The 12,310-nt window shown below is 40.4% G+C and overlaps 1 protein-coding gene across 1 annotated transcript in view; it reads right to left on the bottom strand.

Moving 5' to 3' along the window:
- SCUBE3 (signal peptide, CUB domain and EGF like domain containing 3) overlaps positions 1–11,925 on the bottom strand; it is a 98,737-nt gene extending 86,812 nt beyond the window's left edge. Inside the window, exons 1-4 of the mRNA XM_053457861.1 lie at positions 11,794–11,925; positions 11,305–11,479; positions 9,392–9,514; positions 9,189–9,314 (exon numbers count right to left, since the gene is read on the bottom strand). Coding sequence (XP_053313836.1) covers positions 9,189–9,314; positions 9,392–9,514; positions 11,305–11,383 — 328 coding nt within the window. The 5' untranslated portion in view covers positions 11,384–11,479; positions 11,794–11,925. The remainder of the gene's footprint in view (positions 1–9,188; positions 9,315–9,391; positions 9,515–11,304; positions 11,480–11,793) is intronic.
- Between the last annotated feature and the right edge of the window lie 385 nt (positions 11,926–12,310).

Below are 12,310 nucleotides of genomic sequence, written 5' to 3'. Positions count from 1 at the left end.
TGTTACCACATTTTTATATTTTTCTAATCACATTGGGCTCCATTGACATGCATGGTTGAATTCAACCTGCAACGAGGAGCCAGAGTTCTTCTTTCTTAACCCCTTGGCTACTAAGCCATTTCCCACCTGGGTGCTAAGCAGGTTTTCTGCATTTTGGTGCATCTCACGTTTAAACGCATTTAGAAGTAAATTTCTTGGGAATAAACTATGCAAACCATATATTGTTTTTTCAGCACACCCAGCAGATTCCAATTAATACCATTTTTATATGTGTATGTCTCATTAGGTTTGCAAAATAAAGCCAAAAATGGGGAAAAAGTGTATTTTTCACTTCCGACTCAATAAAAACTAGTTTGCAATTTTATTTTTCTAAACTCTAATATCAAAACCTGTGTTGCTAAATATTTGTAGTAGGTAACCGGTCTAAAATAAACAGAAATTGAGAACAGTAGACTGTGTTTTTCTAATATTTTATTGCTAAAAGTTCAATTTACTAGACTATCACAAGACATCTTTAAATTGCCTGACGTCAATTAAACAGCTCTAGCTGCCTGGGGTGTTAAAATATGCCAACATATGCCCCTGGCTGCAGCAAATGAGGTCTTATTTGTATCTGTATCACAAATCTGACGTGCACAACAAATAAGTGAATATCACACTTATAAAAAAAAAAAATTTAAAAAAAATTTAAAGCGACAAGTTCACTTATGTCTTGCGCACTCAACTTTTGTCATAGAAATACATGTAGCCCCTCATTTGATGCACCAAGGGGTGTAGTTTCTGCAAATGTATACTTTATGTACCATAATTTAACTTCCTACCTGAGCAGTAATGCCACTTCAAGGCTTTAACCCTAATTACTGACCATTCACACGCCTTTCATATCTCCATTCACTCACAGAAGCACACACCATACTTTCCACACATTTACTCACAGAAGCACACACCATTCTTTCCCTTTACAATCCCAAAGAAATTATGGTAAAGGGGGGGGATCACTTTTACAGCAAAAATAAGTTTTGCAGTAAAAATGCAAGGAGCTCCAGGGATGAGAAGGTTATTCACGTACTGCACAGGCTAAATGGCTGATTTTAATAATATTTGCCGTTGATCAGGATTTCAAAAATTGCCTCCATCTACCTTTGGCTAAAATTTAACCCCATGATCAAAGGGATCATGGGATTAAAATTTAGTATCGGCCATTTTTAAAAAGGGAATGTGACTTTTCATAGCTATATGGTCATTGTGGTTACATTGGCTACCACAGTGATCATTTAGCTAGAATACTTCATTTTTTTTTTAAGTTAAACTATTTTATGTTTAGATAATTTAATTTGGGGGTCTCTAGGCAATTTTGATCTTTATTTATCTGCCTTTAGAGACCTCCAAATCACTTTTTTTACTTTTTTAACTTAATATATATTAATATATTTTTATACTGTTGGAAAGGTGAGGCCATTACCTTTCCAATGGTATATGTTGGGGGTCTGTAGCTGCTTAGATGCCTGAGATACAGGCATCTAAGCAGCATGCCCCCATACCTCTTTAACTGACAATTGTCAGTTATTAATAAAGTTGCGCGGTGACGTCATCGCGTCATTGCGCGTGGCGTTACCGGGCGGATCGGGTGGCCCCGGTAATGCCCTTCAGTATGAGGGGCAGATCGCCGGGGTAGGTGGTGATGGAGGTCCACAGACCTCCATGAAGGTAGGGTAGTGCTACCACCTGACTGGGACTGCTAGTGACGGCACCATGCCGTTGTTAGCAGTCAAAGGGTTAAAGGACGCTCTCATCTTTTTGGACATTTTTTCATTTTGCTGGAACTAGATGGTTCCTCTGATGCATAATAATTTTTAAATGTTACCATTTTTTTAAGCTTTTTTTTTTCAATATTTTACTAATCACATACTGATTAGAAAGTTGGGCTCCAATGACTTGGAAATCATTGGAAGTGGAGCCACAGTTCTCTAGAGGGTCTGCGGTGAATGTTCGGTGTTGCTGAACCGCAGTTTCCTTGCTGAAGATAAAATTGAGCTATAATTCAGGAAACCCATTGGACTTACCAGTTTGCACAGAAGCTCTCTTTTAAGAAACATCCAGTGATAGAACATGCTTCATTGGTACAGCAGAAAAAGAGAGGAGTTGCTATACTGGCTGCTGGGGAAGTAAAATATGAGAAACTATATACAGTGGGGCAAAAAAGTATTTAGTCAGCCACCAATTGTGCAAGTTCTCCCACTTACAAAGATGAGAGAGGCCCGTAATTTTCACCATAGGAACACTTCAACTATGAGAGACAGAATGGGGGGAAAGAATACAGGAAATCACATTGTAGGATTTCTAATGAATTCATTGGTAAATTCCTCTGTAAAATAAGTATTTGGTCACCTACAAACAAGCAAGATATCTGGCTCTCACAGACCTGTAACATCTTCTTTAAGAGTCTCCTCTGTCCTCCACTCGTTACCTGTATTAATGGCACCTGTTTGAACTTGTTATCAGTATAAAAGACACCTGTCCACAACCTCAAACAGTCACACTCCAAACCCCACTATGGCCAAGACCAAAGAGCTGTCGAAGGACACCAGAAACAAAATTGTAGACCTGCACCAGGCTGGGAAGACTGAATCTGCCCAATGCCCTTGGTACTGTCACGTTTATGGATTACAATCCCAGCACAAAGAGCGTGGTCAGAGGCAGGAGCTGACGAATGCCAGGGGGAGATCAGGTCAACAGCAGAACAGTTAACGTCAGGAGCCAAAATGTAATACAGGAACAAAGTCAAGAAACAAGCCAGGTCACAATCAGAAACTTCAAACCCGAATCAGCAAGCAGAAACAAGGTCTCCGGAAATGACAGGTCAAAATAAAAAATCAGTAGACTGGAGCAGTATAACAAGATTCAACACCAACCAAGGCCAGAACAGAAATGAAGTAGGGTGTTACCTCCCACGGTGTTCCGGTGCTCCGTCGGGCAGGGGAGCTGAGACGTAGTCCTCGCGTTCAGCCTCCTGCTCGCGTGGATAGCGGGAGCCGCTGGCCGGTCCTCTAAGATCTCACATGGAACCCTCAGTTTGTAATCCACATTGCCTGTGATAGTGCCTCTGTACTTCACTAGTGTTTTGATTATCTCTGAGCCTTTTGGCTTTGAATTTTGCTTGTTCCTACCCGACTACTTGTTTGCCTGACCCTTGTTTATTGTTCCTGACCTTGGCTTGGCTCCTGACCGCTATTGGTTCTGGCTTCTTCGGTTGCTGAATTTCCTGTTGACCGCTAGGAGTGCCTTATCCAGTTTCTGCAGCGAGGCTCCACTTCTAGCCTGCCCGAAAACTACAGTTATCACAGGCCACTAATATGGATCCCGCAGAATTGGCAAGGATGTCCACCAGGCAGGACAGACAGGATCAAGTCCTAGCTGCCCATTCAATCCTTGGAGCGGAAAGTAGATGATGTTGGGGACCTTCTAAGATCTATGGCCACCAACCTGTCACCAGCAGTCTCATAGTGAGCGTCATCCAATTCCTCATCTTCTACTACAGGACTAAGTACCCTGTCTAAAACACCCAAAATGCCACTACCTGGAAAATATTCTGGTGATCCACAATATTGTAGAGGCTTCCTGAATCAATGTGCCCTACACTTCCGTGCACATCCTCACACCTTATCCTCTCATTGCAACCGAATTACTTTTATTATTGATTTATTAAAAGGAGAAGGGTTGGCCTGGGCATCACCTTTGTTGGAAAAGAACTCCCCCATCTTAGAACACGCAGACACTTTTATTATATCATTCAGGGCATTGTTCGAGGCACCAGGGAGACGTTAAGCTGCTGAATCTAACCTAACACGCCCTGTGCCTGTGGTTGGAAGCCCAAAGTCAGGAGAGGAGGTTTGAACGAGACAGAGAACGGGACAAACGGCCACGTCAAGTTAAGACCACCAGCACGTTTCTCCTATTCCTGCACCCGCTGAACCAATTCCTTCTGCTGCTGAACCTATGGAAATAGGTCCCGTACTCCATCTATCCACTGAAGAAAAGCAGCGTCGTAGATCCTTGGGACTGTGTTTATATTGCGGCCAGAAAAGTCATATGGTTAATGTATGCCCCAGAACAACAGAACATAGTGGAGGTAGGTGGTGCTTCACTAAGTTGCTACACCTCCTCATTCTCAAAGACTTTTGGTTTGTATCAAGCTTCAATGGACAGGCCACCAAGTGGCCACACAAGCTTTCATTGATTCTGGAGCGGCTGAGAGTTTTTTTAGACAAGACATGGGCTCTTGAAATTACTTTACAGCAGAAGTCTCAGGCAACCTCCATTACTGCTTTGGACGGGTCTCTACTGAGAACAGGCATTGTTTCTCTACAAACCGAGATTATTGGGGCCATTGTGGGTATGCTCCACTAGAAAGAAATACAATTTGATGTATTGTCCAGTCCACATATACTGATCATCCTAGGAATGTCCTGGCTGCAACAACATAATCCCAGAATCGACTGAAGAGAAGGGCATATATCAGCTTGGAGTAAAGAATGTCAACAACACTGTTGCAATACCCCTGCAAAGTTAAGTCTAATGCTGGAATTGCCTGCAAAAGATCCACGAAACCTAGTACCCTCTCAGTATTGGGATTATTTGGATGTGTTCTCAAAAAGAAAAGCAGAATCTTTACCTCCACATTGTGCGTATGACTGTACTATAGAATTACCGTACTACCAGGTACTAACCCTCCCAAAGGGCACACGTACCCATTGTACCAACCAGAAAATCAAGCTTTGGCTCAATATATTGAAGAAAGTTTAAAAAGGGGTTTATCAGTCCATGCATCGATTATAAGATAACCATAAAGAACAAGTATCCACTTCCCCTCATAACAGAACTTTAAGACAAACTCAAAGATGCTACCATATACACTAAACTTGACCTCAGAGGGGCATATCATTTTATTCGTATTCAAGAAGGAGACGAGTGGAAGACCGCTTTCAATGCGAGGAACTTTGTGAATTACTTTTTCGAGACATGCTGTTATCTCATCTTTTGGTCTATCTTGACGACATATTGATTTATTCAAAACATTTGGTAGAACATCGGCAACACGTGAAACAAGTATTACAAAGGTTAAGAGAACATTCACTTTATGCCAAAGCTGAAAAGTGTGAATTTGAAAGCAACAAAGTAAATTTTTGGGTTATATTATATCAGCTGGTCAATTAGAGATGGATCCTGACAAACTAGCTGCTATCAAAGACCGGGAAGAACCTTCCGATATCAAGGATATACAACGGTTCATAGGGTTCATCAATTATTATCGCCACTTCATCAGGAACTTCTCTCAGATCATCACTCCAATCATCGCACTCACACAGAAAGGGGCTAACCCAAGGTCTTGGACCCCTGAAGCCAAAAGAGCCATCGAAGAATTAAAACTGGCTTTCACAACAGCACCAATTTTACAATGACCAGATCCAGATTTGCCTTTTATCCTGGAGGTTGATGCATCAGAAATTGGAGCAGGAGCCATTCTGTCTCAGCGAGATCAGATTACCAATGGTATTCATCCTTGCTCATATTTTTCAAAGCCTTTTTCTTCCGAAATTATGATATAGGAAATCGGGAAGTATTGGCTATTAAACTAGCCTAAGAAGAATGGCGTCATCTGCTTGAAGGGACTGAAATTCCCATTACAATTATAACGGACCACAAGAATGTTTTATATATTGAAAAAGCCAAAAGACAATCCTAGACAGGCCCGATGGACACTGTGCTTTACTCGTTTTAATTTCACCATTTCTTTTCGTCCAGGGTCAAAAAATATCAAGGCAGATGCATTGTCTAGGAAACATGAGGTGCCAAATTTAGAAATCGCTGCAGAGCCTATGATACAACCTACCAAAATAATTGCTACTATACACAGCACACTCATGTGGCACATTTCCAGATACCCCGACTAAGAGGCCATTCACCCCCTCCAGGAAGACTTTATGTTCAACCTCGTTTTGGCTAAGCTGTAATATTCTGGGCTGATACCTCACTGGTAGCGGGTCACAGAGGAACACGAAATGTAACATTTCTTCTCCAGAGATATTTATGTTGGCCTACCATGACACAAGACATATCGGAATATGTACAAGCATGTAATGTGTGTGGACAAAATAAGGCACCGCACACCAGCAGGACTATTATGCCCATTACCTGTTCCAGAGAGACCTTGGCGGCACATAGCTATGGATTTTGTCACAGATATACCCCCATCACGAGGTCACACGCAGCTATTCTAGTGGTAGTAGATTTATTCAGTAAACAAGCACATTTTATTGCTCTTTCCAATTTAAGTAGTTTAGCAGAGACTTTCATGAAAGAGATCATACGACTACATGGAGTTCCACAAATCTCAAAAAATTTATACTGACAATGCTCTTTGAGTCTTTATGCCTAATCTTATAGATCTCAGAATCAGGAATCTGCACACACTCCCCACAGGAACTCAGGTGCTTAGCTGTGCCAGGAAGGGCCAGCTCCCCAGTAAATCAAAATAGAAAAAGGCTCCAGGCACTCAAGGGTTCCATCAGGCAGATTTATTGAAGGAGACGGACAACAACGTTTTGACCTCACGATGAGGTCTTTATCAAGATCTTATAGATCTGTCATTCTTCCAACAGATCCAACTTTTTTACTATTCTGGCCACTTCTGCAGAGTACCACAGTGGTTTCTTTTACTTTTTTTGTTCTTACTGACCAGCCTAATACAATTTTCTGTTGCCTTTAATAATTCAACTTTTAAATATTTTTATTAAACTTTTTACATATTTTATGTATGCATGTATGTGTGTAACAAAAAAACAAGGTATTCAGAAACATCCAACTTACAACATACTGTAGGTTTACCAATGTATTGGAAAATTGCAGAACTAAAAGTGGAGTGTGGACAATTAAGTTAAGCCTGGAGTTTTTAAAGATTGCATTGCTTAATTTTTCACTAACATCTAGCAATCTTGCTGTCTATTTCATGCAGAAACACATTTGTGCTGAGCAAAATCATCCAAGTGCATCAATATCTCATTTATATAAGTTTGAATAAAAAGAAAAGTATAGAGGGCATATGTAAAGTATAAAGGCAATAAAAATAAAAATCATTATAAAATCGAATGGGTCTTCCCTAGCAGTGTATCAGTAAATCAACAAATAAATATATTGATCAGCAAGGCCTTCTATGCCTTGAAAAGGTGTTTTACACAGGGTTGTGCTTTTGGCCAGTATTGCTTGTTGCGCCCTGGAGGGTACATTTGTTTGTTGGTTACTAAACGGATCTGAGTCACATAAAATGGTTTGGTGCGCAAATTAATATATTTATTTACCGATTCACATTTATAGGTTTGGCATGTTTTGAGTACACTGGAAGGCCCATATCACAACATGCTCCACAACATGAGGTGCTATTCCCAAATTTGCTTGGTCACTGATCCCACAGTCTAGTTTAGCTAGACACATAAAACAATCCATGATATTTCCATTATTTTGACACGTATCATGTAACTGTGGGTTTCTTACATAGCTTTATTAAAATTGAATCTGTAGGTGTATGCAGGCAAATAGCTTAGAATGTGTCCAGAAGATAGACAACGCAATCTTATAAAATTCTGGGAATGCCTATATTCAACCAGAGTTCTTGACATTTAAAAGTAAAGGTGCCAACTTTCAACACCCATTACATTCATGTTACTAGTGAAGTTGGCCTCCCGTGTAGGCTTTCGGTAGGAGGCTTGATTTCACTATTACCAGTGGAGAAAAAGGTTCGCTGCCTAATGGCAGGGCCTGACAAACCCTGGGGTTTTGCGGGACAACAACTGGCCAGGGGTGCCATCATGAATACGGTCGCTTAGGGTGTTAAATCAATATAGGTCTGTGCTGTTTTTTTTTTCTTCTTCAATGCTAAACTACATTACTGAATACAGCACTGCTTATTTTCCATGGGACTTCCCTATTAAACAAATAAACTTGGGCAGATATGCTATGAGTTATTTCTTCAGCTGTGTAAGTAAGAAAAAAGTACACAAACTTAATCCTCTGAGTCACATAAGTACAGTGTACAATGAGATATTTCCTGAACAATTACTAATAAGATATAGGGATGCAGCAGTATATATCAGCCGAAAAGGGCCTTATCAGCAAAATGCCAAGAAAGAAAAAAAAATTCCAAAAATAATTGTCTGCAGAGGCCCTGCTGCTTACCTGTGTGTTGGTCACACAGTGTGCGAGCAGTGTCTCTTGTACCGGCCAGGAGAAGCAGGAACCCAGCGGACTCATGTGAATGCACATCACATGACTCTGCTGTGTTCCTTCTTCCCCTGGATGGACTAAGAGAAGTTGTTCGCACAGAGTGCGAGCAACACAGAGGGAAGCAGCAGGGCCCCTGCGGAAGTCTGCGAGTGAGAGCTCTGCAGTTCAGGTAATGGGGTGGGGGAGGGTGTATGAGCAAGTATGTGTGATTAAGGGAATGAATATAAGTATGAGTATATGAATGAGTGAGTGAATGAATGTGTGTGTGATAGCATGGATGTGTAAGTGTGGGGGGATAGCATGGCCTAGGGAGGCTGTAATCACACTCCTATCATGCCCAGGTTCCAGCATGTACTGGCTGCCTGGGCATCATAGTAGTGTGTGATTGCTGTTAACAATTTATATATAGATATAAATAACTGTTCTTGATTTGTTTTGTTCAATCACACTTTTATTAAAAGTAAGTAACACACCAAAATTCGACAGAAAAATACAATAACAATACAGTGCAGCCAACACCAATGAATTTAATTTATTGGTAAAGACCCAACAACTGGGTTTATGTCCTTGCAGTGAAATTTGCTGGCATATGCCCTGTCTATTTAAGATTAATAACAGGTTAGCATACATAAATTGCCAGGTCAAAATGGTAAAGTAGGGGTGAGAAGGGAGACATCTTCTGGACAGGACCTTAATTAGACAATGCTAGAATTCCCACATTTGGGCACAAATTTCAGTTCAGAGGCACTTTTTTAACCAAATATTGCCAAAACAAATACATAGACCAGACGTTAACGGTAACTCAAATAAGTCAATAAAGTGATGCTAAAAACTGTTATGATGGCAATCATCTTTTTAGAAGAAATTATATATGAGGTGACATTATAACTTTGTTGGAAGTGTTAACATACCCAAACAGTTGTGCCCATCATGCGCCATTCGAAATCCATCATAACACATGCACCGGTAGTTTCCAGGGATATTCACACATTCGTGTACACATCCAGCATTATCTTCCCTCTCACATTCATCAACATCTGTGAAAAAGTGAAAATGTCTATCATTGCGAAAAGAACATATTCAGTTGTGCTCTCTAACATTAGCAACTCAGCACCTTTGCAATGTTTTCCATCTCCTGTATATCCAGATTTGCAGATGCATTTGAAAGAAAGTGGCATGTTCTGGCAGATGGCATCAATATGGCAATAATCTGTCCCTTCCACACACTCATCAACATCTAAATGGGAGTTAACAAAGAAATGTCAGTATTTGGAAAATCACTCAAATGAATAAATGTTTATTACAAAATAGCCATTTCAGATGTTCTAGTTCTGCATTTGCAAAGGTAATATTGATAATCACTGAATACAGGTTGATTAGAAATGTAATGTGGTATGACTTACCACTTGGCCAGGATTTCATTCCACATCATCCCGAACAGACCACTCACCTTTGGCTAAGATCACTTCACCCCAACAAACATCCACAGTCATAGTATTGTCATTAAAAAAGAAATTTTTTTCTACATTTTGATATGTTTCTACTATTGAATTGATTTTATGGAATTACAGACAATATATATATATTTATATTATAACTATTTAAAAGCCTGGTTCCTGAGTGCTGACAATCTATTTCTTGTTTCTGTGCATTGCTAATTGGGGTTTGGAGTAACCTAGTGGTTCTCAACTCATTGGTCTTCAGTGGGTCACGAAAGGTCAGGGCCGGACTGGAGGCATACCGGGAAAATTTCACTTTCCTGGAGCTGTCTTACACATTCTAGCGGCAATCCGCGAGCACCAGGCTGTCAGAACCGCGGCCGCAACAATCAGGGCCATCAGGCAGCCTCCGGTCCGGCATGTACTTTAGCATTACTCCCCGACCGCAAAGCAAGTTGCTTGATTGGTTTGTGGTCGCTGTCTGCTCCTAGTGGGAGCAGAATAAAGTTTTTCTCTTATTGCTCCTCCCCTCTTCCTGTTGCAGCCCGCGGACAGCCTTTCCACTCCCTCATCTTTTCTGAGGTTATTTTTGGGTCGCGACTTAATGACCAAAGATAAATGTGGGTCCTGAGGATTCACGGGTTGAGAACCACTGAAGTAACCCATTATTTGTTGAGCACTACCTAGGAACTCTCTGGTTTTCGCCCGGAGACTCCAGGAGAAGTGCCACTTCTCCGGGCCTCCACGATGCACTGGAAAACTTTGGGTCGCCAGAAAAGCGTTCTGACATGCTCCACTCACCACCCATTTCCCCTGTCCTATGACATTAGCGAGAACACCCACCAGTGGCAGGGAGACAGCCCATCGATGTTAGCAGGAGTTTCTGCCCGCATCCCACAAGTATACACTACCATTCAAAATGTTTGGGGTCACTTAACTGTTTTCATGGAAAATTTTAGCCGTGCTAACATAGTTGCAGAAGGGTCTGATCCATGTGATGCTATTTTAATGGACAAAAATCGCTTTTTTTTCAAAAACAAGAAATTGGCCAAGTGCCCCAAACGTTCAAACAATAATGTATATACTGTGCCCTTTAAACATTCAGGCATACAGATAGTACATGCACCACATTATATTTTGCTGTTGTGGCTTATAGTGTACTGGTATTGCCGCTTATCATAGGAGGTATGCAAGTGCTTATGAATTGACAATGAAAAGATACAGTATGTGTGAATGAACACTAATGCTTTGCCAATCATGGTACTTCTAAAAATATATAACCGACATTTGTTAAAATTAAATGCCTTGATTTCCTTCCTAAGTTGTGAAAAAGTGAAAATGTCTATCATTGCGACTGGTATAATTATCTACCTCAGTTAGATAATTGGTTGGCTGTTTAAATTAATGTGACATGATATGCTTAACGGGTTGTCATAAGCAGATCTCAACACATACATTTCATGATTTATATCACTCTTAAAATTCTAAGATCAGCTGTGAAAAAATACAGTGCAAGCTTAATGTGACACATACCAATATACACCATAAAACGATACGGACTGCTATGTATAGGCTTTTTTTATCTTACCTTGGTTGATGACACTGGGAGAGATGTAGCTGGAGTACAGCATAAGTAAAAAATATACTACACCCCAAGGAACATCCATGGGAAAGACTTCTTTATCCAAGGTGTCGTAAATATAACTCTTTTAGAGTACAAAATGTCAGTACGCCACTGCACACGGAGCAGTACTTTGCTTAATCTAGAAAAAAAAAAGCATCTTCAGTCAAAGCTGCCATAAATGTGCATCTTAGTTGAAAACAAACAATATGGATTTTGCGGGTGGGGGGGGAATCTTATCGCTTTAACACAAAACTTAATGATTACATATATTGCATTTGTATAGTTTTTTTCAATAATATATATATATCAACAAAAATGAAAGAATTTCCATCACAGCAACTACATGTTGCTCCATGGGAAGCTGCAGTTTGACTAAACTTGAGCACTGCTGTCAAAGAGGTAGATTTTCACAAAAGCAAGTATTAACTAAAACATCCCTATGATAACACTTACTTTGTAAATAAAAAAGTATTTCAATAAAAAATAAACTGCCATATTCCTAACACCCAACTAAATCCCAGAAATGGGGACAGGAGAAGCGCTGTCTTGTGGAAGAAGCCTGTATACTGGAGACATAGAGAGACCTCCCCCTTCCCTACCAGCAGCTCTACACAAAGGTTCCTGCTAACGAGGAGGAATGAGGAGGAGGGAGAAATGGGGCACTACGATCATGTACAGGGGAGAAGGAGGGAGGAATGTCCGGCCTACAAAGCTTTTTTTCATGGATGGAGAAGCACTTTTTCTCTGTATTGTGTCAGCTCTCAGCTATGTTGCGAGTTCTATTGACATCTTGAATTCTAAACTCTTTTTAATTGGTTGGATTACTTCCCGTGCAATGTATATTTGAATGCTAGATCTACAGGACGTCTTACTGCTATCTGCGTCATCTCATGTTTTCTTTAGTGTGTATTTGTTTTATATTTCATCGAATGATTATATACATACAAATTGTCTATTCGGACTTGTACAG

The sequence above is a fragment of the Spea bombifrons genome, chromosome 2 (genome assembly GCF_027358695.1).
Source record: "Spea bombifrons isolate aSpeBom1 chromosome 2, aSpeBom1.2.pri, whole genome shotgun sequence".
Classification (NCBI taxonomy): domain Eukaryota; kingdom Metazoa; phylum Chordata; class Amphibia; order Anura; family Pelobatidae; genus Spea; species Spea bombifrons.
The sequence above is the reverse complement of the archived record's forward strand: the minus strand, read 5'-3'. Positions and strand labels throughout refer to the sequence as shown.